At 47.1% G+C, this 25,604-nt stretch overlaps 4 protein-coding genes across 4 annotated transcripts; 2 read left to right on the top strand and 2 right to left on the bottom strand.

Annotated features, from left to right (window-relative positions):
* The first annotated feature begins 1,083 nt into the window (after positions 1-1,083).
* Positions 1,084-2,787, top strand: LOC101776037 (glucose and ribitol dehydrogenase homolog). Its single transcript, XM_004960383.2, has 2 exons — positions 1,084-2,377; positions 2,467-2,787. The coding sequence occupies exons 1-2, from the start codon at positions 1,105-1,107 to the stop codon at positions 2,487-2,489; spliced, it is 1,296 nt and encodes a 431-aa protein (XP_004960440.2). The 5' UTR covers positions 1,084-1,104; the 3' UTR covers positions 2,490-2,787.
* Positions 2,788-4,165: 1,378 nt separating this feature from the next.
* LOC101775360 lies at positions 4,166-9,085 on the top strand. Its single transcript, XM_022825609.1, has 8 exons — positions 4,166-4,337; positions 4,599-4,705; positions 4,823-4,926; positions 6,057-6,135; positions 6,439-6,695; positions 7,462-7,578; positions 7,719-7,770; positions 8,350-9,085. Exons 3-8 carry the CDS (start codon positions 4,837-4,839, stop codon positions 8,865-8,867), a joined length of 1,113 nt encoding a protein of 370 aa, XP_022681344.1. The 5' UTR covers positions 4,166-4,337; positions 4,599-4,705; positions 4,823-4,836; the 3' UTR covers positions 8,868-9,085.
* A 342-nt stretch (positions 9,086-9,427) lies between these two features.
* LOC101774955 (RNA-binding protein Y14A) lies at positions 9,428-12,718 on the bottom strand. Its single transcript, XM_004960380.2, has 4 exons — positions 12,335-12,718; positions 11,159-11,295; positions 10,731-10,876; positions 9,428-9,821 (listed from the first exon to the last, which is right to left on the bottom strand). The coding sequence occupies exons 1-4, from the start codon at positions 12,615-12,617 to the stop codon at positions 9,776-9,778; spliced, it is 612 nt and encodes a 203-aa protein (XP_004960437.1). The 5' UTR covers positions 12,618-12,718; the 3' UTR covers positions 9,428-9,775.
* A 1,080-nt stretch (positions 12,719-13,798) lies between these two features.
* Positions 13,799-16,087, bottom strand: LOC101774563. Its single transcript, XM_004960379.4, has 2 exons — positions 14,967-16,087; positions 13,799-14,235 (listed from the first exon to the last, which is right to left on the bottom strand). The coding sequence occupies exons 1-2, from the start codon at positions 15,745-15,747 to the stop codon at positions 14,150-14,152; spliced, it is 867 nt and encodes a 288-aa protein (XP_004960436.1). The 5' UTR covers positions 15,748-16,087; the 3' UTR covers positions 13,799-14,149.
* Between the last annotated feature and the right edge of the window lie 9,517 nt (positions 16,088-25,604).

The following is a 25,604-nucleotide window of genomic DNA, read 5'->3' as shown; positions in this document are numbered from 1 at the left end:
TCGATGCGGGTTATCCCAATCGTCCAGGTTATCTAGCTCCATATAAGGGTGAGAGGTATCATATGCCTGAGTGGCATAGAGGTATGGAACCAAAAACCCCAAAGGAAAAATTCAATCGCATCCATTCTTCTATTCGAAATGTGATTGAGCGATCTTTTGGCGTATTGAAAATGAAGTGGCAAATTTTATACAAAATGCCGAACTACCCGATGTGGAAACAAAAAATGGTAGTTATTGCTTGTATGGTCCTTCACAATTTCATTCGTGAGCATAATAGTGAGGATTCAGACTTTGCTCGGTTTGATCGTGATCCTAATTTTGTCCCTACAATACCGCAACGGTACAATCCATTTGTAGTTCCATCGGATGGATCTACTTCAGAAGGCAGTGTCACTACAATGGATATTTTTCGCGATGAGCTGGCCACCAATCTTGCTCTTGCTTGGAGGTAGAATGAAATGAAGTAGTGAATTATCAAATTTATTTTCTATGGACAATTATTTATGTATGAACAATTGATTTATGTATGAACAATTAATCAACTTCTTGGGAAAATGACTGGATGCATGCGTATATAAAAAAACATGTCAATACGTCTTCCTCCGGCCATTTTTCTCCGGCCATTTTTCTTCGGACATAAAAAAACATGTCAAAATGACTGGAAAATGACCAGTATGTCTTCCTCCGGCCATTTTTCTTTTTTCAGAAAAAAATGAGAAGAAAAAATGGAAAATACCAAGGGTATTAGTGGACAATCCAACCAAAAACTCTGTTTCTAGATTTGGAGCTGTTGTCTCAGCCAAACACTTTTGCTCAGCTCCACGGTGAGAACATAGATCCACGCTGGAGCTACTCTGTAGTGGAGCTACTGTTTTTTTGGATCTGGAGCTGCGTGGAGCTCTGCCAAACAGGCCCTATATATACACCTCTCAAACCTTTTTGGATGAAAATGGCTCACAATGGCCCGTCGATTGCTTCATTGGGCTTGGGCCGGCGGCGTACTACCCAACTTCCAAACAGTGGTGACCGGTCGCTGCCGTTGTTTTTTCTCGTGGAATTCTATATCGTCGAACATCGATGGAAGCTAGCTTTAAGCGGAGTGAGATGGCGACACTGCTAGAGAGATCCAGTACGCTAGGCGGCGGAGCACTCGTACGCGTGCGTACGGTCGTGCCGCTTCTCCGAGCTCCAGACTCGACGCGTGGGCGCGGCAGATGCGAGCCTCCCGCCACGTCCGCCGGCCTCCCCGGCCACGCGCCAGCGCCCGCCGGCCTCGCCCCCTTGTTTATATGCCTCCCCGCCACCACGCGTCTCCCTCACCGTGCCATGCGCGCACTGCTCCTCCTTCAGCAGCTCCCAAGATCGGCAGCCCGACACCCACTTCTCCTCCCGAATCTGCGCAGCCCCCGACCACGCGACCTCGCCACAAGAAGGTCGGTCGCTTCCTTCGCCGCCGCGCGGCCTTCCGGTGGTGGTAGAGCGAGGGCGAGTTCGAGGTCGTCGGCTCGCGCCATGGCGTCCCAGCAGCAGTTCCCGCCGCAGCAGCAGGGGTCCCAGCCCGGTAAGGAGCACGCCATGGACCCCCGCCCGGAGGCCATCATCAAGAGCTACAAGGCAGCGGGCAAGCTCAAGGACAAGGTGGCGCTGGTGACCGGCGGCGACTCCGGCATCGGGCGCGCCGTGTGCCTGTGCTTCGCGCTGGAGGGCGCGACGGTGGCCTTCACCTACGTCAAGGGCCACGAGGAGAAGGACGCCGAGGAGACCCTCCACGCGCTGCGCGGCATCAAGTCCCGCACCGGCGCCGCCCGCGACCCGATGGCGGTGCCCGCCGACCTGGGCTACGAGGAGAACTGCCGCCGCGTGGTGGAGGAGGTCGCCGGCGCCTACGGCGGCCGCATCGACGTGCTGGTGAACAACGCCGCGGAGCAGTACGAGCGGCCGTCGCTGTCCGACATCACCGAGGCGAACCTGGACCGCGTGTTCCGCACCAACATCTACTCCTACTTCCTGGTGACCAAGCACGCGCTGCCGCACATGCGGGAAGGGAGCAGCGTCATCAACACGTCGTCGGTGAACGCGTACAAGGGGAACAAGACGCTGACCGACTACACGGCCACCAAGGGCGCCATCGTGGCCTTCACCCGCGCGCTGGCGCTGCAGCTGGCCGACAAGGGCATCCGCGTCAACGGCGTCGCGCCGGGGCCCATCTGGACGCCGCTCATCCCGGCGTCGTTCGGGAAGGAGAAGGTCGAGCAGTTCGGGTCGGAGGTCCCCATGAAGCGAGCCGGCCAGCCAGCCGAGGTCGCGCCAAGCTTCGTCTTCCTCGCCAGCGAGCAGGACTCGTCGTACATGTCGGGCCAGTTCCTCCACGTCAACGGTACGTACGGCGGAGTATGTTGATACTGTACGTACAATTTCACACTGAGACTGTATACTAACTACATGACGACGAGCATGGATTTGCAGGAGGCGTCATCGTCAATGGCTAGAGAGGATGAAGCAGCCGGAACTCGAGGGTCGCCGCCGACGGGATGTCGTCGCTTGGGCTGGTGTCAGCGTGTCGCCATGGGAGTGCTTTTATGGCTGTGTATGTATGTCGTGTCCAGGTCGAAAATGGAAGAAGTGACGCGTTTGTGTGCGCGTGTACCAAGTAGGGTCAGTACGTGCAGAAGCAGCTGTAGCTGTGTCGTTCGGTGCGCAGTGCTTGAGCACAGCACGTGTAAAAAGGGAAGGAATGTGTCCGAATAAAATATATGCGTGCATGGGACCTCCGTGGCATCTCCATAATCGATCGTGCAGTTTCCTCCCGTATAATTTACCATCCTCTGCGTGCATGTTACTTCATGAATCCAATTTAGTCATTTTTCAACATTGAAATCGACTGTGCAATTTAAGTATTGTTGCTGTAACTTTGAAATGCCGTATATTTGGAAAAGAGGGAGCGTTAGATAAAATAAAATAATTCCTAAAGGGCATTTTTTTTTCTTGGAAACATTGACGCTGCTTTCAATGGTTTTACGAGTATTATTGTTCACTTGGCCCAGTTCGATTTCTGGTCCCGAACCAGGCCGGCCGGTCTAAGAGACAAAAACTTGGCCCGCGCCGATTCTTCTCCTCATTAGTAGGCCTGGCCCACACAGGTTTAGGGTTAAAAAATAATTTTCTCCTAGATACCTACTCCCTCGGCTCCAACATCTGAATTCCTCCCCCCGCATGCACAGTAGTGCCGCGCCATCGGAGAGGGACGAGACGAGGCGGCCACCGTCGCCCGGGCAGCCGCCGGCGATCTGCCGCATCAACGCTGATCGATTGCTTGCCCTCTCTCCCGGTACGCCCCCCGCCCCCAATCGTCGCAGGGCTTTTGCGTTTCTCGATTATTGCCTTCACTCGATTGGTTTGTTTCCTCGCGCGTCCCAAATCGATTTGGATAGAACGGGGGATCCCTCGTTTGGTTGGATGGAGCCCTGGAGAGTAAATCGCCTGCAGGGTGGAGAAATGCCGGGGATCTGCTGCCCGTGCCAGGCAGCTCGTCCAGGCCCAGGCAGCTCGTTTGGTTGGATCGCTAGGTGGTGTTTCGTTGGCTAATGGTGCTTTGTTTAGGGTTTAGGGTCGGTCGTCAGGTAGTCTAAATCTCTCCCTCCCCTGCTAATGGTGTTTTGTTGGATTAAACGATGCGCGCTCTAGCTGCTACCCCAGCGCTACCATGGCTACTGTCCTCGCTTGCAGGCGTGCACTTGTGGCCACCGATGCAACCCAATATCCTTCTGCTCGGCGTCCGTCAGGTATCTCTGAGAGGATCCATGAACCACTACGAGAGACCTGACCAGGATGCTCGGTGGTCAGGCCCCATCTCTTGTCAGAACGGCAAGAAGGTCGGGGATTTGAACGGTCACGGGAAAGGTAGAGGAGACGTATACGTCTGACGAAGGCGTATCTTGCTGTTTTGCGTTTTCTAGCTTTGAAAGTGCATTTTCTTCTTCACGTTATTTCCAAGGCAAATTTGATCAACCAAACAGCATTGAAATCAGCTCGTGCAGCCGGCTAAATCCGCTGCAGCAAAGTTTGGGCCGAAATCAGCTCGTGCCGGCCCGTAATCACCACGCGGCAGCCCAAAACGACAGTAAAAAGGCCGCAACCCTACCTCCTCTCGACCTCTCCTCCTGATTAAAGAGCGGCGCCGGCGGCGACCTATGCTGGCAGCGGCGGCTGCGGCTGCGGCTGCGGCTGCGGCTGGCGGCGGCGGCGGCGGAGACTACCAGCAGCGACCTGGCGGTTGACTTTCTGAGAAAGACGAAGTCCGGTAGTTTTGATCCATGTCCCAGAAGCCGGAGCAACAAGCAAGCAACTTTTCTTCTCCTATGTCCTCTCTCCTCTGTTCTACGGCGTCCTTTGCTGCTTTCAAATGTCGGGCAATCAGATTAGGCAATTGATTTGTTAGAAAGATAGAACATTTCCTCCTTTCTACTCAACTGAACTTTGTGCTGAAGCCCTTAACATGATTCTTTGTGCTCAAATGTTCCTGGTTCTGTGCTTAGATGTGCATAATCCACTGACATCTTAATTTTGACATGTATTTTTTGCTAAACCGCTAAATGCAGCTATCTGAGGATATAGCCGGCTATATAGCGTTTGTAGCCTCTGGAAAATATCGAACGAGTTCTCAGGCCATCCCTAGGCAACGTTTTCACCCAGGCAACTTATCCAGGTTCCCGACCAAACAAGCCCTTGAAACTGGATCCATGTGGCTACTGTTGTACTACTTGAATTTCTGGTACTGTGCATTTCTCAAGCTGTTTACTACATCTGCTGTTCATGCCCCTAGATTGATAGCTGGCGATGGATCTGTTACTTCCGTTCAAGATTGGGGATCTCGCAGAGCTCAAGTCTTTCCTGATCGGTTACAGGAGTGCATGGTTTCGCTGCAAGGTCAGGCCTTTTTACCTTGCCTTTTTTAGATTTATTCAGATGTCGTATCTTGTTTGGATTTATTTTTAGTATGTTTAAACTGTTGGTTTTCAAGTTATCTCTCCTCCGAATTTCATATTACCACGAGATAGTATAACATGATTTTCATTGTCTCACCGTGCATCTCATGAATCACAAATGAACGCCTATGTTTTATTCATGTTCCCTGTACAAAAGTAGGGCAATGCAATCTATTACCTTAGTATTTAGAGTGTTAAAAGGAGGACATAGTTAATGTGCAATGGTTGCATGAAGCATGTGACCCGTAATTGTCTTCTTCCTCACGATGAACCATCAGCCCACCTCCTCTCGCCATCGCTAGAGCCCGCCAACCTGTCGTGCGACCTTCTCCCTAGTCCCTACCACCACTCCTTACCGATCTGCCTTCCATCCACCCACCACCACTCCCTCACTGCCCTTCCCTAACTCTGCCGCTACTACGCCCAGGCCCGGTCTCCTCCCACCACCCGTGGTCGGCAGTGCTGTGTTGCGATGCCGCCTACCCCTGGGCGAGCCTCTTTCTTGTGATATATGTTCACAGGGAGAGAAAGAGAGCACTCCCTGCTCCAAACAATAATGCACCCTGCACACACATATCCTAATAGAAGCAACTAGCTGGTCATCTCTCGCGCCGATCACACTCAGGGGTATGCGAACATGCGACAGTAGTGGGTTACAGTTCTCCTTAAAAGATCTAGAAATCAATCTAAAATTACTATGTCTATTGGGAAAAAGAAAAGAACCTACACTACTGATTTAATGATCATAAAGTTCTAGATGAAATCGAATAGACCATGCCAGATATAATTAATAAGTATCTAAATAATTATAAAAAATAGAAAAAAATTAGTAGTCTGGTTTCCATATTAAATTGGAGGTAAAGTACCTATTGCTGCGAGGAAAGAGTCATATTAGAAAATGAAGTTAAATGAAAGAGGAAAATCAACTTCCTTTTCCTGTGTTAGAACAGGAACATTATTTTCTTCATTGTTTCACTATGCATCTGGCTCATGAATCATAGATGAACCTTTATTCATGTTGGATGGACAAAAGTGGTGCGTGTGGATTAACTAAATGCAGCTGATTTTCAGGTACATGATATGCGTCTCAACAGTTCTGCTGGATACCTGGAGTATTACTTGGAGTATATTGACTATAGTACAGAACAAGGTAAGCAATGCTTTATCTTAACTCTCTTGTCTTAAGCAACCGTTTTGTCTTTTCAAGAGTGATGTTAAAATTGCTAATCTTTCATACTACTGATCTATATGTAGCTTTCTTTCTTGTACAACCTACCTAATAATTAGAAGAAGGCTTTAGATGAACACAAAGGCCACAAGCACTTGTACATTTTGGCATCTATTGTTGAAAAGAACTTATATAGTCCCCTTCTGTTGTAAAGAGCTTATGAATAACATTAGTCATTAGTTATAAGCACCTTATGTTCCCCTCAACCTTGCTGTTTCCTTGCAGAGAAGGAGTGGGTTAAGGTCTTTGAAGAGAACCCAACAAGCTCCAATCAAAATTCAAGAGAGAGTACTCAACTCATGATAAGGCCTTGTTTTCCTCAATGGTATTATGGACATGAAGTTCCTGAGCAGTTCCCAAATAGTGATGTCACAGCAATTGTTGATGAAGCCTGGAAAGTAGGTGATCTGGTTGATTGGTTCACTGCAGGTTGTTATTGGTCTGGGACAATTACGAAGTTACTCGGCAAAAATATGGTCGAGGTAAGCATTTATGAGCTACCATGTTACTAGAAATTACATGTTGCCCTCATGAATTTGCGTGTTATTCCCATGTACATGTACTGTGGTACGTGTAATAAATATGATTTAGCCTATGCGTGTCCAACTAGTTAATTCTGCTATTACTTCCCTTTCCATTCAATGTTTTAGAACTGCAAAAAAGTTTTTTCTTTCCTTGCTTGATATCATAGGATGTCAAGATAAGAAAACCATATATGCATGTCTAAAGTGTCCCTGCTTTGTTTACTGTGTAGCAAGATGTGATCTCTGTGTTCCTTGGACAGAGTGGGTAGTTTTAATTGATAACATTGGGTCGTTTAGGAGGTGAATGTATATATCAAGGTCGTAAAACACATCTTTGGAGGCTGTATGGATTAGGAATTTCATATGAAATAGTTCAGGTCTTGTTAAACTTTTACCACATAATGCGGCATTCAAGAATGAATGTTCGAAAAATTTAACACGTGATGTTTGTTCTTTATTCATATGCACATTTGAATTTTCAAGTTTGCGAACAAAATCACCATTTGTAGTACTTTTGCAAAGGTGGACAATATGAACACATTGGCTAGAATAGTTAGGTTGCTGCATTGTATTTTGGGGATCCATTTTGGGTTTCTTTGTAGTAACGAGTAACATATTTATTGTTTGATCATCATGTTTTCATGCTTTTTATGGTTTCGTAGCCAAGATTTATGACCAGCTACTTATATAATATATCCAAATCATATTGAACCTCTGTCTACAGGTAAAGCTGCCACCGCCTCCCATAGGTGAAGGCATACGTTATCGTGCTAATTGTAATGATCTGAGGCCTACTCTTGAGTGGTCCCTAACAAAAGGTTGGACTGTACCTCTTTCACAGGTAACAAATGGATTACAAATTCTTTTGTTAAGCTTTGATGTATCTAAATGCTAGAATATGAGTAGAGGTGATTTATGATCACTTTTATGGGAAGTATTTACTGTATCCATCTAATAGTATGTTTATTTTAATGTTACCAGGCAAAAAGAAAACACTGGCATGCTGCTCGTCTACTTCAACATTCTAAATCTGGTACTACTATTCTCTAGTGTATATGTTACTGTGATGGTTGAGCATAGATTTAATAAAGCCATTATGGTTTTGGTGAATTACCCATAGGATTTGATAGAGCATTATGAGCCTCTGTACACTATAAGAACTATTGTAGGAGTTTCTGTTGCTTACAATGAGCCTCTGTACACTATAAGGACACATTGAGATGATTAATACAAACCATGTTGCATTTCATCTTTTCCATATGTGTATTTTGAGCAATCTGAAGAATAAATTCCTCAGAAGGAATCGAACTTGGGTGTTCAAACTTGAAATCGAACCTCTTTAAGAGGCTGTCCTGAGTCTCAATTTCAAAATAGAAATCAACCATTTATGAGATCGTGATTCATGTAACTCCTTGAGCTTCTCGTTATGAAACCTGGGGTAATTAATTTATTCAGTTTATAATCGTTTTTTCCTTCTTACGGTGCTTGTATGATAATATGTGAAAAACAAAATATAGAACTTGACAACGATGCCACTTCCTGCAAATTTTGGGTATTACTATGTTGTTCTATCAGAGGTACCATGTTCACTGATGTCTCTGAATGTTTGCAGAATCAGAGAAGAGCACCTCAGATGAAGAGTCATCGTCAGATGATGAATATGGTGATAATGGTGGGGGTGTGCAGCAATCAGGATGCAGAGCTTTGAATCTGTCTCAGGGAGGTCCTGTCGTCCTGGCACCTCCATCGGCCAAAAACAGTGCTTCCAGCCCAAAAGCTCAAGAGGATGGAATTATCCCATCCGCAGAGAACCTGAAGCTCAGTTCAACATCCAAACCACCAGGCCCCGGCCATGGCACTCAATCTGCTGCAACCAGCAGCCAACCTGCAGGCACCGGAGTTACTGTCAAGCAAGAACCAGGTATTGGAATCTCAATCAAGCAAGAGCAGGAGTGGCCCCTGACAGTAGCTGAGGCTGATGATGGTCCAGACGAGTTTCTGGAGAAGTTGGACAAGCTTCAAGCCAAACTTGACTACCTCGTGGAGCGCACACAGGTGGGACAGGAACGTCGTGCAGAGGTGCTGGCTTCCAGCCATGGGTCGACGAAGGACAACGCGTCAAGCAAATGAAGTGGCTTTGAAGGTGTGCATCTTCACCTGGGGCCATCGAGTGCCTGTTGTTGCTGAATGTTGAATGTTGTTGTGAACTGTTTCTGGAGTGTTTGTTTGTAGTTGCAGGAAATGGTAATCCTGCTTATAGTTGCTGCTAACCAATGGATGGTTGATGAACTCGTAAAAAACTTCATTTTGTAGAAGTGAAGGGGAATGCATTGGTGCGTTAAACATTTCGAATGTGGTGATTTGAGTTTACTAACATGTTAGTAGCCATCCAGTGCGATTCGTTACTCCCTCTGTTATGTTTTATACGGTGTTTTAGAATTTGAATAGGTTGCACTTCCTAAAGTTTGGGACTGCCAGCTTAACTGTTCTCCTGGTTGGAAACAAGGCGCTGCACGCAGGGAAATGTAAAACTTCTCTGTATGCATCACTGAATCGCGGATTCATTTCTAGTTCAAGATTCCAATGCCATTAGTTGACATTTGGTGTAGGTCACCAGCATACTACTGCACCTTGGACCGCAGGATATCTGACGGCACACACCAAGGTGCAGCACAGTGAGCAATTTGACGGAAATAAATATTTTGGCACTATTATTAAAATCATCCCTTTTCCGATCAACGGAGTGAGGCAATAACGAACAGAACTACATAGCAAGATGATCATCCAATTCCAACACACCACTAGTCAAAGATGCAAAGGATCCACGGTTACAATCATCTCAAACTGGCATGCCAAACATAGTGTTAAACGAACCTCCATCGACCAGACGAAGAGTTACAAAGTATCGTACATTGAAAACAGCAGGCAACCTAACAACCATCAAACTCAGATGGTACACCAAGGAAACAACTGGAATCCCTAGACTTCTTGCACTACTCCATTTAGTCCTAGCAATTTCATGGCATGCTGGGGACAGATCAGTGTGTCCTCCTGGGGGACCTTGAACGATATCTTGGTGGTGGTCTGGGAAAAAAACACAAAAGTACCAAACAAAATCAGTAATATTTCATTTAGTTCGTGGGCTGAGTAGCGAGCATCAACAAATCAGCTGACAGGGGACATAGTAACAGGGGAGCCCTTGCATGTTAATAAGAAACAACAGGAGGCATACATAAAGAGTTGTATTGATGCAAGCCAAACAATATTACTCTACCTTGGAAATATAAACATAAGACTTAACAGACAAACCTAACAGGCAAACATGACTTCTGGAAGTGTCGGGCATTGGTAAGAAAACACTTCAAGAGAAATGAAAAAGGACCAAGGAAAACATACTCAAAAGAATCTACAAACCAATAACTACAGTGCATATGACCTGGAGCCTCTAGCTGCAGTTAAGCTACCTCACCAGATTCCCAAAAATCAGTGGCATGATACCTTCTGTATTGGATGACAAGTACCAATTTCCTCAAGAGCAAAGAGTGAAAAGATATAGAAATGAAAGGGAAGTAACCTTCAGCCCAGTCAGTTTAGGTTTCTAATTTCCAAATGTGTTCTGGGACTTGCATACCAGTTTCGACTCCACGTTGAACACCTCAAAATATCTTAAGGTGGTGTAATTAACTAAAAATAGCAATACGTCGCAAATTAGTGAAACTGGCTTGTCTGCTAGCCAAGTAAATACCTGGTGTGATTAGCTCTGACACTTTCAGAAACCCCCTACCATCCTTAAATCGAGATCTAGAGATCGTACCTTTATTCAGATATTCTGAACAACCTACCAACGTTGACAATTGTGAAACAAACATGTACCACCCTAACACAAGGGTCTAGCAACACTAACAAAGCAAGCATGAAAGAAAGAAAAACACAAAAGAAAAGAGCCTCTGTTTTTTCCTACCAAAATTGGACAGGAAAACAAGAAGAGAATACCTCTTTTGAGTGTTTCTGCGCTTAGCAGGACCACTGCTAAATGCCCAATCAACACTTATTATTTGGGCATAAAGCTCAGTTCCATCCAGTTCTTTTATTGCAGCCTGAGCTTCTTCAAAGTTCTCATATTCAATCAAAGCATACCCCTGTACAGAGAAAGGGCTAAAAGTAAAAAACTAACGCTCGAGAATATGCAAAAGAAAAGGACCATGTTTTTTTAAACAACAGAAACCACACGTGAAGGTACTAATTTACAAGATCAGATATAATTACAAAAAGGTGTGCTTCCACCCTAAGTTATTCACTAGTTGCTATTAACGAATGCTTTCAGGAATTATGTTAAGAGTTATCAAATTCAAAAATGAGGAATATTATGATGCAGGCAGCAAGTGAACAAGCATAAAAAGTATAGGTAACAGAAAACAAACCTTGACAAATCCAGTACGACGATCCAAGTTCAAATGCAGGTTTCTGACCTGCCCAAATTCTCGGAAAGCATTGTGAAGGTCATCTTCTTGTGCTTCTTCGTGAACTCCAGTGACCAGCACAATCCATCCTTCAATTGCTGTATCGAAAGACCAAAATACACATGAGCTCAAAGTGAAACCACCTATACCTATTATCATCATCAGAGTAGAAATTTCACCCAAAAAAAAGAAAAAGGAATTATGTAATCATGCAGGTACCATGAATTCAAATCCACATGATGAACTAGAAAGTTTCCAGATTGCTCAAATCATGAACTATTAAACAGTACTTAATGGTAAAAGAAAGGTATGAGGTACCAATCGAAAGGCTGCAAGGGGAAAGAACAAAAGAAAACGGTAGTAATCTCAGTTGTGATTTCATAGGAACCAAAAGTCAACTAATGGTTTATAAAAATGTTCAGGATTGAGCGTAGCTCTCATTGTAGCTACAAAAAGTAAGAGCCTTTTTTACTTTATAACCCCAGCCAATCTAGACAGCTAACAAACTGAACAACATTGATGCCTCGAAAAGTCTTCAGCTCAATTCAAGAAACAACCACCTCAATAGTTTCAGAAAGAACTGATAACGAATAGACAGCAAAAGATAAACGGAGAACATAATACAACATTACAGTCACATGTCACATCGCGCGCATAAAGGCAAGCAATATTTCAATTGGAAATAATCTCGGGACATGATGTCATCAGACTACAAGAACTGTCCCAAGCCAAACCCTAGAGCAATCAGACTAATGTTTCAAGCGGTAACTCCAATGAGAGGGAAAAAAACAGGGAGCCAGAGGCGATATTTGCCTGGAACAATTCTCCAGATCACCCAAAAGGTCCACTTTCACATCCACATTGCTAGCCGAAAATTCGATCTTTTCCACGTTGCAACAAGTATTGGCAACTCGGCCATGTAAACAACCCATCAAAACAAAACCTTCTATTCGAATCCTCAGATCGGCTTATTACGCAGCAAATCAATACATCTAGGCAGCGAACATAGTAACTTACACAAGCTACTACGATAAGGTTCAGATCAAACAACCCTACTTGCCTAAGTACATTGCCTCAAAAATAATCCTTGGAACCAAATCTTGAGAAAAAGAAAGAAGGGAGTTTGGGGAAACGTACATCGGATGGGCGCCGGGCCGCCGCCGGAGCCGAGGGAGTCGAAATCGCCGCGTCCCCCAGCGCCGAAGCGCGAGTCGCGGGGGGCGGACGAGGAGTTGGGGTCGTCGCGGAAGCCACGGCCCTTGGTCTTACGCGGCGCGTCGTCGCCCGCGATGGTGGAGCGGAGGCGGGACGTGGGGGCGGGGGCCGGCGAGGGCTCCGCCCCGGCGTCCTCGTCCATGAGGTCGTCGTCGTCGAGGTCGAAGTCGACCACCTCCACGTCGGCGTTGGTCACGGCCGCCATCGCCGCCGCCGCCGGGGATTGGGTTGGATAGGGTTCGAGGAGGAGAAGGGTTTGGGTTGGGGGTTTGGGAATCGCGAGTCGGCCGGGTTATGGAATTTTCAACGACGCCCCTGGGATATTCCTATGTAGTACTAGACACCTAGACAAGCATTTCGGACTTCCAGTAGTTCTTTTCCTTTCCGGTCCCGGTTCAGGTAGGCTTCGTGCCCTCAGCATGCTATAGGGTACCGCACCAAATCGGTCAATTGCGTTGGATCTTTTTCTTCGAAGAATTGTGTGTGACAAATATTTATGCATATTTTCTGAGATTTGAGTGAAGAATTTTTGCTAAAATACTTCATAAATAAATTGCTAGGTAAACACTACTCCCACATCACAAATTATAGTAGGTTGTTTTGGTATTTCTAAATTCGTAGTTTTTACTATTCATCTTGATATACACTACATCTAGATACACATGGGTGTTTGGCACTGTCACATCGGATGTTTAGAGACTGATTAGGAGTATTAAATAGTGGTTAATTACAAAACTAATAGCAGAACCCCTAGGCTAAATCGTAAGACGAATCTATTAAGCCTAATTAGTTCATGATTTGATAATGTGGTGCTACAGTAACCATTCGCTAATGATGGATTAATTAGGCTTAATAGATTCATCTCGTGATTTAGCCTAGGAGTTCTGCTATTAGTTTTGTAATTAGCTCATATATAGTCATCCTAATTAGCATCCGAACATCCGATGTGACAGGGCTAAAGTTTAGCCCCTGTCTCCCAAACACCCCTATAGTAAAAACTACGAATCTACATATGCTAAAATGACCTGCAATTTGGGCAATTTAGCGTATATAGCTAGAAAATTTCATGGCACCCGACAATATACCACTCCGCATGACAGTACCAAGAACAAAGCAGAAAATTTCGTGTCTATACATAACCCCTAATAGCATACGGGTAGTATGTTTTTTAGGAAATAGAAAGTTAGATCCATTTTGCACCACAAATATAAAATTTTGATGGCTGAAAATTAGTTAGTAGGGAACCCAAAGGGGACGCTACAAAATTGGTACCATATGGATATATGGGTGAGGACGAGAAATTGTATAATCGGAATATATGGGTTGTACAGGGAAGGAGAGGTCATGGATGGACACCATTGGCCCACAAGAAAGGCATCCAAGTGGTTGCCTGGGACGATCAAAGTTGTCGTTAGAAATGTAGATAGTATACATTGATTTTCACACAGACACACACAAGACACACGCTTATATGTCTCTCCCACACACTCAAGGCTCACAAGTTACAAATTACAAATGGAAGAGTACTTAATTACTCGAGTGCGTACAGCATTTATATTTAAGTACGTTGGGACGAAAAGAAACAAAAAAAAAACACAGCGGTGCACACACATCTGCATACATATTAGCTAGAGAACCCATGTATGATACGGCTAAAAAAATTTATGCCAGCTTGTTTCGATCACTTGCTTTGTTGCTGCCACGGTGGCTGGCATGTGTGCATGGCATGGAGCATTATCAGGAGCCGAGATGGGAGGTGGATGCCAGCGCCACCGCCTGCGCCCACACCTTGAGCCGAGCCTTCACGTCCATCGGATCAGCTCCTGTGTTTCGCAAAGAAAAAAAAAACAGATCAGATAAGCACACGCTATCACGCTTTAATTTTCTTTCACTAATTTCTGCGAGATGGATGCGTGAATGGATTACGCAACTAATTATGATCAGCCCTCCTCCGTCCCAAATTATTATTCGTTTTGACTTGTACATAGCTTTTGCTATGTATTTAGATATAATATATATCTTATTATATCTAGTTAAAACGAATAGTAATTTGAGACGGAGGGAGTAGCTATCTAGCATCACGTCGATGAATCTCATGATGAGCAGGGATCCTGATGGTGAAATGGAGTGGATTGTGCTGGCAATGGTGAAATGGAGTGGTCGTCGCTGTCGCCGGTGTATTTGCCGCGACGCAGACGAAAGAAAGAGCGAAAGAGGGGAAGGTAGGTGCTGCAGGTGGAGGAGTAGCGATCAACTCGAGTAGTGATCATAATTAGCCTCCCTCTCCGATTAATACAGTAATAAAGTCCATCGTCTGGTGCCCTTGCTGACCTGACAGAGAAAGAACTCGTCGTCGCGCTTGCCATGCCGGCCATGGCAGGGTACCAGGGGGATTGATTACTAGTAGTATATGCTTTGCCTGCAGATATTATCTGAGGCGTATCTATGTCTAAGGCACGTCTAGAACACGAGCGATTATTGTTCATGGATTATTCTATGGAGGAAATTGAATTGCTATCAGTATTCTATAGATGGTGAGATCGATCGATCGTACCGGGGCTGGAGACGGCGCCGGGGGAGTCGGCGCCGCTGCTGGCGGTGTGGGTGGGGCTGCTGCCGCCGGACGTCAGCCCGTAGCACTGGATCTCCACGGTGCAGTCGGAGGGGAGCTCCAGCCCGAGGTCGCGGCACGCGCGGACCTCCTCCACGTCCATGGCCACGCCGCCGCCGCCCACCGCGCCCGCCTGCTGGGACCGGCCCGGCGAGGAGGCGCCCGAGCCGCCTTCGCCGCCGCCCCCGCCGCCCTTCCCCACCACCACCACCACGGGGGTGTCCGCGTCGGGGGCGCCGCCGTTGCGCTGGTGCCAGCTCCGCTTCATCTCCCACGCGCGGTCCAGCCACGCCTCCCGCGCCGCGCGCTCGCGCCGCACCACCGTGAAGCTGCTCCGCCGCAGCTGCTGCTGCCTCGCGCCCGTCGCGCCGAGCAGCCGCGCCCACTGCTCCTCCGCCGCCGCCTCCGGGTCGCTGTCGTACCGCTTCTTGCCACCCGCGTCCTCGATCGCCAGCCACGCGTGCGGCGGCGGCAGCGCCCGCGCGCCGCCGAACGAGCGCCGGCGCCGCGCCGCCACCGCGTCGTCCTGCAGCCTGCCCTTCAACACGCCCTGGGCACGCCCGGCGCCCTTGCTGCCGTCGGCGTCGGCGCCTCCCTCGACAGCCAGGCGGGACACCCGCCGGCTCGCCGCATCCCTCGCCACGACGCCGCGGTCACCACCGTCTTGCCGCTCGTCGTCATCATGGACGCGGCCAAGACGTTGCTCCGTCGTCGCCATCGCCATGCCTGGTCCGACGATCACCTACCAAAGTAGTCAAACTAGCTAGGAGCCGAGGATACCTATCACTACTGAGCAGGTTGCTAATGCAACCCAGGTGGCTCGTTCAGCTAGCAGAAGAGAAGAAGATCCAAGTGGTGCAGGTGAGAATACCTGGAGAGCGATCAGTGGTTGGGGTGGGAAGTATAGCCTGTCGGGTGGCCGTCGAGTCTATATATACCCGACCGGCGGGGCAGTGCGAGCTGAGGTCACCGGCGATGGCGACCGGCGGGGGAAGCGGTGGCGCGACACATGGACCGGGGGATGGCTGGGGGTGGTGATGTTGGACGCTGTCGTCGCTGCATGGTGTGGTGCGCGGTATGGTGGCGTGGTATGCATGGCAAGGAGTGTATCAACAGTGCCCTGCCCTGTTCAATCAGGCGTGTAGGCCGTCGATGGAGCCGGCCGGCGTAATGAATTCAGAATTGGACGCTACTTCAATGTAGCATATCTGTTAGGGGTAGTGTGCGTAGTCTCTGCAGTCTTCATGCATTGACATATGTGTGTAGCATATCTGTTAGGGGTAGTTAGTGTGTGTATATACTTTGTTATGTCTGAGGTGAAAATACAATTGGCTAAAATTGGAACTCCTGTCACTTCCTCTCTTTTTTTAAAAAATATATCAAACTACATTCAAGATTTAAACTTTTAAATGTTTGACCAGCAATTAGTGTAAGTATAACATGGATTTTGTAATACAGAAATGAAACAACTAATCTCATATTGGAAATTGGTGTCAGGGGGCTGAAACTTGCGTTCACCACACTAGCTCGACGATGTATTTCAACTAATTACTCTGGTGAGCGGGTTGATGAAGAGGATAGACGCGAAAATCGACATTGATGTTGCTATTGGAACCGTTAGATTTTTTTTTTCTGAAGCAATTCAGTGGCATGAAAACCCACCTATACTATACTGAATCGAAAAAGGTGCTGGAAAGTGCATTATACAAGTAAACCCCAGCATCCCGACTTACCGAGGGAGGAGAGTTACAACATATAGAGTGATAGGCATGCAAGAGAACTAACCGTTAAATTTGCATCGCAAGGTTGATTGAGCCGAACTTTGTTATTAGACACCTGGCTATTAGCATGTCCTTTTGTTTTATCGTTTGATACCAAATGTTACAAGAGAAAATGCGTACTACTGCAACTCCACCGGACCAAATCACACCTTAGATTTTTAAAAAAACAGTGAGATCACCTTTTGGGATAAGTCATTCTGATGTAAATAATACACACGTATCTCCTGAAGTTAATAGACGATTTCCATAAGATCTACAGATGTGATTCTAATTTGCTCTGGACAATCAAAGCGACCGAGTAATAATGGGAATATGTAGGGTTTGCCATTTTTTTTTCCTGCGAGGATGGTTTGCCATTATATATGGTGTGGTAGGTTGAAGACGACGTCATTCTCATGGAACTCATCGCTCGACGGGCAACCGAATGATTACACGCTGCATCGCGGAAGCTTTCAAAATGATGGTTTGGCGATCGACGGGAGGATCGAATTATACTACGAGAGTAATACAGTACATTATCACGAGATAATAACTGCCGACGAATTGAATTGAAATGACCTCCAGTGCTCTCAGCCACACAAGTCCTGAAGCTTGCCTTTTCTTCGCGCCACCATGATCGACGACCGATCCATTCAATCCATCCTCCCGTCAGATGATCGGCAGGGCATGATGGCCCCAGATAAGCTCGAAAGGGACCCATGGCGCCTGGCGGCCGGCCGGCATGCATGCATGCCTATCCGGATAAGCTTAACCACGCATTAATTAATTACCCAAAAGGAGTAAAGATAGCCATGATGATGAGGGGCTCCTCTTCAATCGGAGGGGAAGAAAAGGCAGCGGCGCGCCGTGGGCGGAGGAGCACAGGCGCCACGCCGGATCGGTCTTGCTTATTCAAAGCTGCGTGAGCGCGCGGGAGGAGGAAGAGGAAGACGAAGAGGCCGGGCCCGCGGCGGAGGCCCACGTGGCGCGCGCGGGTGCGGGGCCGGGCCGCCCGGGAGGGGAGGGCAGGGGGAGGGGTGACGTGGCGCGGGAGGGGAGGAGCCAGGTGCGGTGGGGGTCGGCGTCCACGCGGTTAATCCGCCGCGCCAAAAGCGGGGGCGCTAATCATTTTTAATTAGCCCCTCGCGGATGGCGACGGCTTAGCGGCTCCGGATTTCGATAATTAATCATTAATCACCCGGGTGGGACCGGGGACGGAGGCGCGTGTGGAGCCCGCGGCGCTTTAGTCTCCCGCGTTTGCCTCATGCGTGATGACCTCACTGACACATGTCCCTTGTATCTCGGGGTCTGCTGGGGTCGTGACACATCGAGAGCGTACGTGCACGTCCATGCACATGCTTCCTTCCAAGAAAGGGCCGTGTATTTGGTGAGCCTGGTTACGTACGTAGAGAATGATTCACGGCCATGCATGCGATGGCACGTCCGATGTGCTCAGCTCGTCGTGTGTTACAACTTAGAAGTCTTTTTTTTATTTCATCTTTTGTTGTTTGAGAGATGATGATCGAATAGCAGCACACTAGGGTGTGTGTATGTATGTATGATACATATAGAAAAGGTTGGGAGTGAGGTGTTCGCCACCATTGTTTTTTACATTTGGTTTAATTTTGAGAAAGTTTTCCACATAAATAATATTTTGTGCCGATTGTGCAAGTTAGCTTATTATTCAAATACAGTTATTCAGTTGCTGCTACCTATTGGTTCCCAAAGTTTAGTGACGAGGATCGGGAGGATTAAGATTAACTGTGCACGGTTAGCTGCTGACGTTATTCAGGTAGAAAAGTGACATTCCTGCGTGGTACTCGATAAGTTAGTGAATGATAACATTGCACGTGGAAGCAACACCTGGAAAGCAGAAGAAATGCTTATGGATGTGCATCAAGCAAGGCCGTAGGGGGGGCCTACCGCGCTTTAGTTCCCGCGTATACCTCATGGTGCATGATCCATCGATCCACATCTCAGTTTTGGTATGGTCACCTTCCTCATGTACAACTAACACACGGCGGCGGCCAGAGAGATACTAAAACAGTAGGGAGAACAGTTGCTTCATATTCACCTCCTGTTTGGCGTACTGACACATAGACAATGTATATGTCCTGGCACACAAGCTTCCAATGCAAGCAGAAGCAGGGGATGCTGTAGAGATGGACTGGACGCGAGATCGAGATAGCAACAATCCGATTAGGAGGTCAGGTCAGATCAGATCAGATGACCGGTTCGTGCATCGGATTGCGTGTGTAAAGAAGAACTGGCGGCAAAGATAAGCTCGAGACGACATGTTCTTGTTCTGTCACCGATGATGCGGCGGCAAGCAACAAGGAAGCAAAAACTCCAAGGCCCAGCGAGCATCTTACCCCGGCCCGATGCTTACATGGGCTTTACGGGCCTGTCGAACGAAGAAAGCTTTCTCCTCCGTGGGTTGGTTGGTGGAATCGGGCGGATATATATAGCCCAAGACAACGCAGTACTTAAAGCCCACTGAGCTCGCAGCACCCGTGGGCCACTTACTTATTACAGCCCAGCCAGGATGAGTGGACGATTTTGTTCATTTCTCTTTTTCTTTCCATCCTACTGCTTTTTTAATCTTTATCCTTGCACAGGTGATCGATGCGCTAGATAAAGATTTTAATTTTCTTTTTTCTCCCTTTGTTTATTTTCCTTCACCAGGTAATTCTTTTTTCTTGCTTGGAACTCAGTATTTATGCAACGAGGGGGAAAAAATTGGTCAGCGAAATCCCCCGCTTTGGTTTCCAAATGTACTGATGCTGAATGGTGAGCATGTAAGCAGTACTACTCTAAAGTCAATCTATAGCTCCTCAACTGTTCTGTTTCTGATAGAGAGGCAACAAGTACTACATGTCCAGTCTCAAGTCAGCCCCAGGAATTGCAAGTTTTTTTCTTCTAGCTTAGTCACGAACTTTAATCATCCAAGCTGGATCGATCGGCCAGCAGACCTGAATTAAAGGACATGCGTGAACTGTGCTATAAGATCTGATGTAATCATGTAAAGCAGCCAGGCTTTAGGAGGAGGAGGATGGCAGATTTGCATCTTCTCTTTTGCGTTAGTAGGAGGAATAAATAATTGCCTGCTGATGATGCTGGGGTGACTTGACTTGTCCCTATCTTCCTTGCCGACATCTCATATCCCTCTGTTCTTTGTCGACCAGGTGCTTTAATTTGTTAAACAAACGAGGCCCAGATGCTTTATTTTCGCTTCATCTATAATTACCTGGCAGTGGCACACCGTTAATCCATCACCGTGACTGACCAGGTAGCTAGTACATAGCAGTGCACTTGACATCTCTGATGCTATTTCTTCAGATATACGAACGAATTCAGTCCCATCGATCAATCTTGTCTCCTCGCTTCTCTTTCTTGCGTGCCATCTCACTCTCGAGCTTTGATTCACTAGGTAGGTTTTGATTTTTGTGGGTTGGGCTTTTCCTTTGGTAGGACAGCTGCTGGCTCCTCCTCCATTGTTGGCTTTAAGCTTGGCGCCATGCGTGCAGGCGAGTAATGCCGTGGGCCTTTCTAGCTCTAGGCGAAGCATCCACGTGACGCGAGAAAGAACGACACGGGCCACCATCTTCTATCACAGCCTAGCACGATTGGTATCTCGCATTGTCTCAGGGTGCACTAGATGCATGGAAATCTGATTCTGATGGATGCATTACATTGCGTGCGTTTCCGGATGTAGGGGACTGGGATATGTGTTCAGTTCAATTAACTAAAAGAAATTTCATTTCTTCCTTTTACACACACGGCACACCTGGTGAACAACTGCGTGATGTCATGTGGATGCATCTGCATGGAGTTATACACACACAAGCAATTATTCAGTATGTCCTGTCCAGTTCTTGTCTGACGCTAATCCATGGTTTTGTTTGTTTGATGATGATGGTGATCATGACTAATTGGCCATTAGCATGTCATGGTACTGTTGAAGATTCTCACTAGCTAGGATACATGGGGTTGGCATGCCTCTCGTTTCAGCAAAGCAAATGAGTGGATGAGCTGGAAAGCCCTCCCTCTCAATAAGGACCTAGCAGTGTAGTGGTGAGCAGGGCCATCACAATTCACAACACAACCAAAGGGCAAGGGCCTATGGCAGCAGGAGGGTATCTAATCAAATCTGACCTAATAATCTCACCTCATCTCCATCTCAGCGAGCAACGCCGCGTGTGTATTGCTAACAGAGCGAGCCTCCAATGCGGCTTAGCTGTGGTGTTAGCGTGGGGTTCCTGTTTGTCTGGATGCCACTTGGCTTTATTTCCCATCCATTGAAGGGCAATAGACGCTAGAATGTAGTATCATCAGGGCTCAGGACCATGTCCTCCACTGCACTGCCTTTAACCTCTCCTTTATGGGCTTGCTGCATCTTTTTCATGAGCACTGTGGGTCATCTGATTTTGCAAGGACCATCCATCCCCAAGCAAATGCCTGTCCTATCATGTTTAGCAAGTGCAAGCACATAGATAGGCAGGGCAGGGCACTGCATGCAATTAAAGTGTCCAAGTGCAGATGGAAAGATGATTTGATCAGCCTGTCCTGCCCCTAGGATAACCCTTTGTTACCTTCAGTTACCCACTTACCCTGCAGGTGTTCTGGTGGACTGTAACTGCAACTGCACCTTTCAGACTTCATAGTTATATATACGCTTTTCCTATAACCTCTCTAGTTCTGGTATGGTGATGGGTTCTAGCATCAATACCTCAAGTGTTCTGCAATATAATTATTTCTTCGGCCACATTAATCCTTTTCAAATATATTGTCTCAGTTACCAAACTGGAGCAAAAGTTGAGTCATTTTGTTTCTTTCTTCCAGAGGGCTACATGCATCATTCAACTGTTCTTCTGAAAACTCACGGTCTCATGATGTCTGCTCTCTGCTCTCTGCTCTACCATATCCTTATAGTACCAAAATAAAAGTTGTGTTAATTTGTGGTTCAGTTGAAAATTGGATCATAAGTATCATCGTGGTGGTAGCCACCCCCCACAAGTTTTGTTTCCTGTTTTTTTCCGGTATGAACACCTGATACGTTCACATTGCTGGTCTCTTTCTCGTATTCAATCGGCGTAACATCTCTGCCTTTTCCAAAACCAACCATAAACGCGGCGATCGCCAAATGTGTCCCAATGCAAGGCACACCGGGGATGTGATCCAAAGGTCCTATGTTCTATGTTCCAACATATATATGACTATTAACAAGATCTCCGTCCTGTTCAAAATGGCTAGGAAATTCCGGACAAACAAGAGCCATCAAACTAGTCGTGCCCATAACGCAGGCGGAGGGTGATTGCTCCAGAATTTTTTTTGAATTTAATCAAAATGCAAACTGAATTCCGAACATCGCAGTCGAAACCATTCAAGTGGCTTTATTGAAAACCGGCGTGGTCCGGACGGTTTTTGGTTCTGATAACTTTTATGTTGAGACGATGGATAGCAACTACTCACAAAGATTTTTCAGAGGTCTAGATATGACGAGATGTCAAGAACTGCAGTCTCTTATGCGCCAATTCACCAGCTTTCTTCCCCGGGGGCCTTTGCAGTGATGGAGCAAGAGAATATATCGCACACGCTCCACTGAGCAAAAAAAGCGGCTAGCTACGCTGCTGCCGGGTGTGCTTGCTGGTGCATGCGATCATTGAGCAGCGTTTGGATAAGGGACAAATCGTGTGGGACGACGCTTTACACACACATGCACATGTAACTGCATGCACGCACACATTCCGTCCTCCGCCCCTGCTTTGCTTTTGATCATGTCAAGTTCGTTACTTATGTTCCTATGGTCCCTGATTGCTTTGAGTCTTTGAGTGATCCGGTGACATCTCTGCACAAAGTTGTCTGTACTGTGTTTGTACCTTTTGGGCATATTTGGAAAACACACTCACCTAATCTCGAATATGACATTCAGTATGATAATTTGAGTAGCATATCTATAGGAAAGTGCTTTTTATATAAAAATACTCATACAATGGGAATGGCTAGTATGAATGACATCACTTAATACTTATCAACGAACTAAAGATGCATGGCGAGCAGGGCGGCTGCATGCATGCATGATGTGATACGTACGTATCAGTAGGTCTACGTGCACGTGCATCAGGGGAAGTGGTGCCGGGGGCATCTACTAATAATTTTCAATCGCATGAACTTTTTATTATCTTCTACTCACCTAGAATTACACACTACCTAGAAATTGCAGTAACAAAGAAGAAATTGTAAAAAAAAAAGAACTAGTGGCCCGATCAAGGCGGAATAATTTATTTTAATGAACGGCACAAGATAGTGCGAGCAGAAAAAGTACAAGACTACGATCCTGGGAGGTCATAGACAGGAAAAGAAAAAGAAAAAGAATTTAAACTAGATACACCAGGTTGGATTGGGACATCAACGCGGGTAGCCGCTCAACTCGAAAAAAATCGTAAGCCCCATCAATTGTATTGGAACATCAACGCGGCCACACCACTCCACTCGACAACGGCAGCCGAGACCGAAGCCTTCCCACGGCACTCACCGGCATTCTCACGCTTATATAGTCGCCGAAACCTCCAACGTGACCCTGCATCGATAGGGAACCGAGAGAAACTGACCGCAATGCACTGAGAAGGCCACCGCCATGCATGACCCTTCGCCGTAGTGCCGCTGCAAAACCACATTCCACCTGACAGAATGATATCACTAGATCCGGACCTCTCCAACGGGGTCTTGCCACATCCGCCGTTGGACTCCACCTCGCTCACGTTGCCTTGAAGAAACACTACGCGTGGGGGCCTTGCTACGTCCGCCACAGTACTCCATGTCACTGATCCATCGCCATCAGAATGGTGAGTAGAGTTGCCCCGCTTCCCAAGGTCTCCATCAAACAGACAAGCCGCCGCCGCAGGTTGATTTCGCCTCGTTGCTCCCCCGCGCACATAGCCTCCACTGTCGTGCCAGCAAGCCAAAGAAGTCGCTTGCGCCGTCTTCCGACGATGTACTGCACTGGAGTAGCCCAGCATAGCTGAGCAACCCGTCGCAGTCCGCTGCAAGCCTAGTCGTCCCATGATGCCGTTGCTGCAAGCGCCATCCTCCGACGCAGCCCCACGCCGCACTGACAGTTGCCAAACAAAGCCAGCCGTTGTGATCCGCTGCAAGCAACCAATCTGACAAAATGTGACAACCCCTATTCGCCACCAGAACTGTGATCACCTCCACACGAGCTCAGCAATCCCCGTCAAGCTTGCCATCCTACACCATGCCACCTTGCCACGCCGCAAGCCCGTCACGGCGAGGACGCCGCCATCAGCTGTAGCCTCCCATGATCACAGCGTCACTAGCAATGCCACAAGTCGAGTTGGGTCTCCAGAGATGACGTCTCTGTTGGTATTTCTTAACGTTACGAATAAATCTGCAAGCGCACGGATATACCATTGTAGCATTTCACCCGGAGAGTATTCAGGGTATCGTTATTTACATTTTCCCAAAGGATAATATTGGTGTAAAAGGATTTATCGGATACATATCCAGGATCATAAGCTTAAGTAATAGACCAAAAATCATACGGGGTAAGCCATGATAAATATATGAGGATAATGTGACACACACAAGCCAATCTTAAGAATAAATAATAAAAGAATAAGCCTAAAGTTAGCGGGAGCAAGGCATACAAGAGGTCCTAGTGGCATCTTTCTATACTACAAAGGGTCATACAAGCACATGATCAGATCTAACCCTATGCATACAACATTACGGGGAGAATATCCAGTCCTGGTCTGCCAAGGCAGGATATCTTTTAGAACTCCTACACCATACCCGAACGTGGGGGACTACAAGGGACAGACAAGGCTGTCACCACCTGCCACCTACCCCTCAAATCATGGGGCACAGTCATATTTGATGGATCCCAACACGTCCGAGCACAACGCTCGTACACGTGATCACTACTCTAGCTCCTCTGGAACCCCGACCATGATGATCGACAGATATAGAACTAGAGCAAGCCCGAAGGCACAACGAATCGATGCAGTAACATAGATTCAGCCTAAGCATATAAGTATAACTTAATAAAGAACAAGTCATGGCATAGCATACTACTGAAATAGCATAACAACAATACTCTTTATAGATAGGATACCGACAAGTCGAGTACAAAGTCATATCGAGAGCCAGAGGTTACGTTCCCAACCGACTCGAAGACTAGCATAGCACTACAAGAATTCAGCTCTAGCCTAGCTCCACTAGCCTAAGGATTACAAGAGTAGAAAGAGGGAGAGAGGCTTCAAGTGTGGTGTGTGTGAGAGGGGGGTCTCCTCCTCCTTTTATAGGTGGTTGTGGGTGGTTCCCGGGAGGTATCTCCAGGGAATCTTCTCCCTCCATTATCCTAAGTCAACAAGCGACCGCCACGTGGAAGATAAGGGCGGGAACCGCCTGTCCAGGTCCTCCACCGTCTTTTCCTGGTGAGCCGTCCTTTAGTTCTTGGTACTGATCCTTGTGGACCCATGCTTGATTGGGCTGATTTGCTCTAGCATGTGGGCCCTCTTCACCGTCGTATACGCGTCAAGTGTTCTTCTATGTGTTTCGTCCACATTTGCGCACGTTTCCTCTCTTGTACATACTTGTATTTATGAAATTACTTATTTGCCAATACATGTGGAACTAGGTTATTGATAACACATATGTGAGTAAGGAATGTTAATTTTCCTTTATTCTATGAGTAGTGTGATGGTCGGATTTCATAAGGATCATCAACAGCCTCCAAAGAGGGGATGACGCCAATGGCGCCACCGTCGCTCGTCCAGAATCTGGACAGGGTTCTCACCAG

The sequence above is a fragment of the Setaria italica genome, chromosome III (genome assembly GCF_000263155.2).
Source record: "Setaria italica strain Yugu1 chromosome III, Setaria_italica_v2.0, whole genome shotgun sequence".
NCBI classification, from domain to species: domain Eukaryota; kingdom Viridiplantae; phylum Streptophyta; class Magnoliopsida; order Poales; family Poaceae; genus Setaria; species Setaria italica.
Note: the sequence above shows the minus strand (reverse complement) of the source record. Positions and strands in the feature narration are given on the sequence as shown.

Coding starts and splice junctions, on each gene's coding strand:
- LOC101776037 (XM_004960383.2), top strand. CDS start 1,105: ATGGCGACACTGCTAGAGAGATCCAGTACGCTAGGCGGCGGAGCACTC. Junction 2,378..2,466: donor CCAGTTCCTCCACGTCAACG/GTACGTACGGCG, acceptor ATGGATTTGCAG/GAGGCGTCATCGTCAATGGC.
- LOC101774563 (XM_004960379.4), bottom strand. CDS start 15,747: ATGGCGATGGCGACGACGGAGCAACGTCTTGGCCGCGTCCATGATGAC. Junction 14,236..14,966: donor CGGCGCCGTCTCCAGCCCCG/GTACGATCGATC, acceptor TGCGAAACACAG/GAGCTGATCCGATGGACGTG.
- LOC101774955 (XM_004960380.2), bottom strand. CDS start 12,617: ATGGCGGCCGTGACCAACGCCGACGTGGAGGTGGTCGACTTCGACCTC. Junction 10,877..11,158: donor GTCGTACTGGATTTGTCAAG/GTTTGTTTTCTG, acceptor TTCTCTGTACAG/GGGTATGCTTTGATTGAATA. Junction 9,822..10,730: donor CGCAGAAACACTCAAAAGAG/GTATTCTCTTCT, acceptor TTTTTTTCCCAG/ACCACCACCAAGATATCGTT.
- LOC101775360 (XM_022825609.1), top strand. CDS start 4,837: ATGGATCTGTTACTTCCGTTCAAGATTGGGGATCTCGCAGAGCTCAAG. Junction 6,696..7,461: donor TCGGCAAAAATATGGTCGAG/GTAAGCATTTAT, acceptor CTCTGTCTACAG/GTAAAGCTGCCACCGCCTCC. Junction 7,579..7,718: donor GGACTGTACCTCTTTCACAG/GTAACAAATGGA, acceptor TAATGTTACCAG/GCAAAAAGAAAACACTGGCA.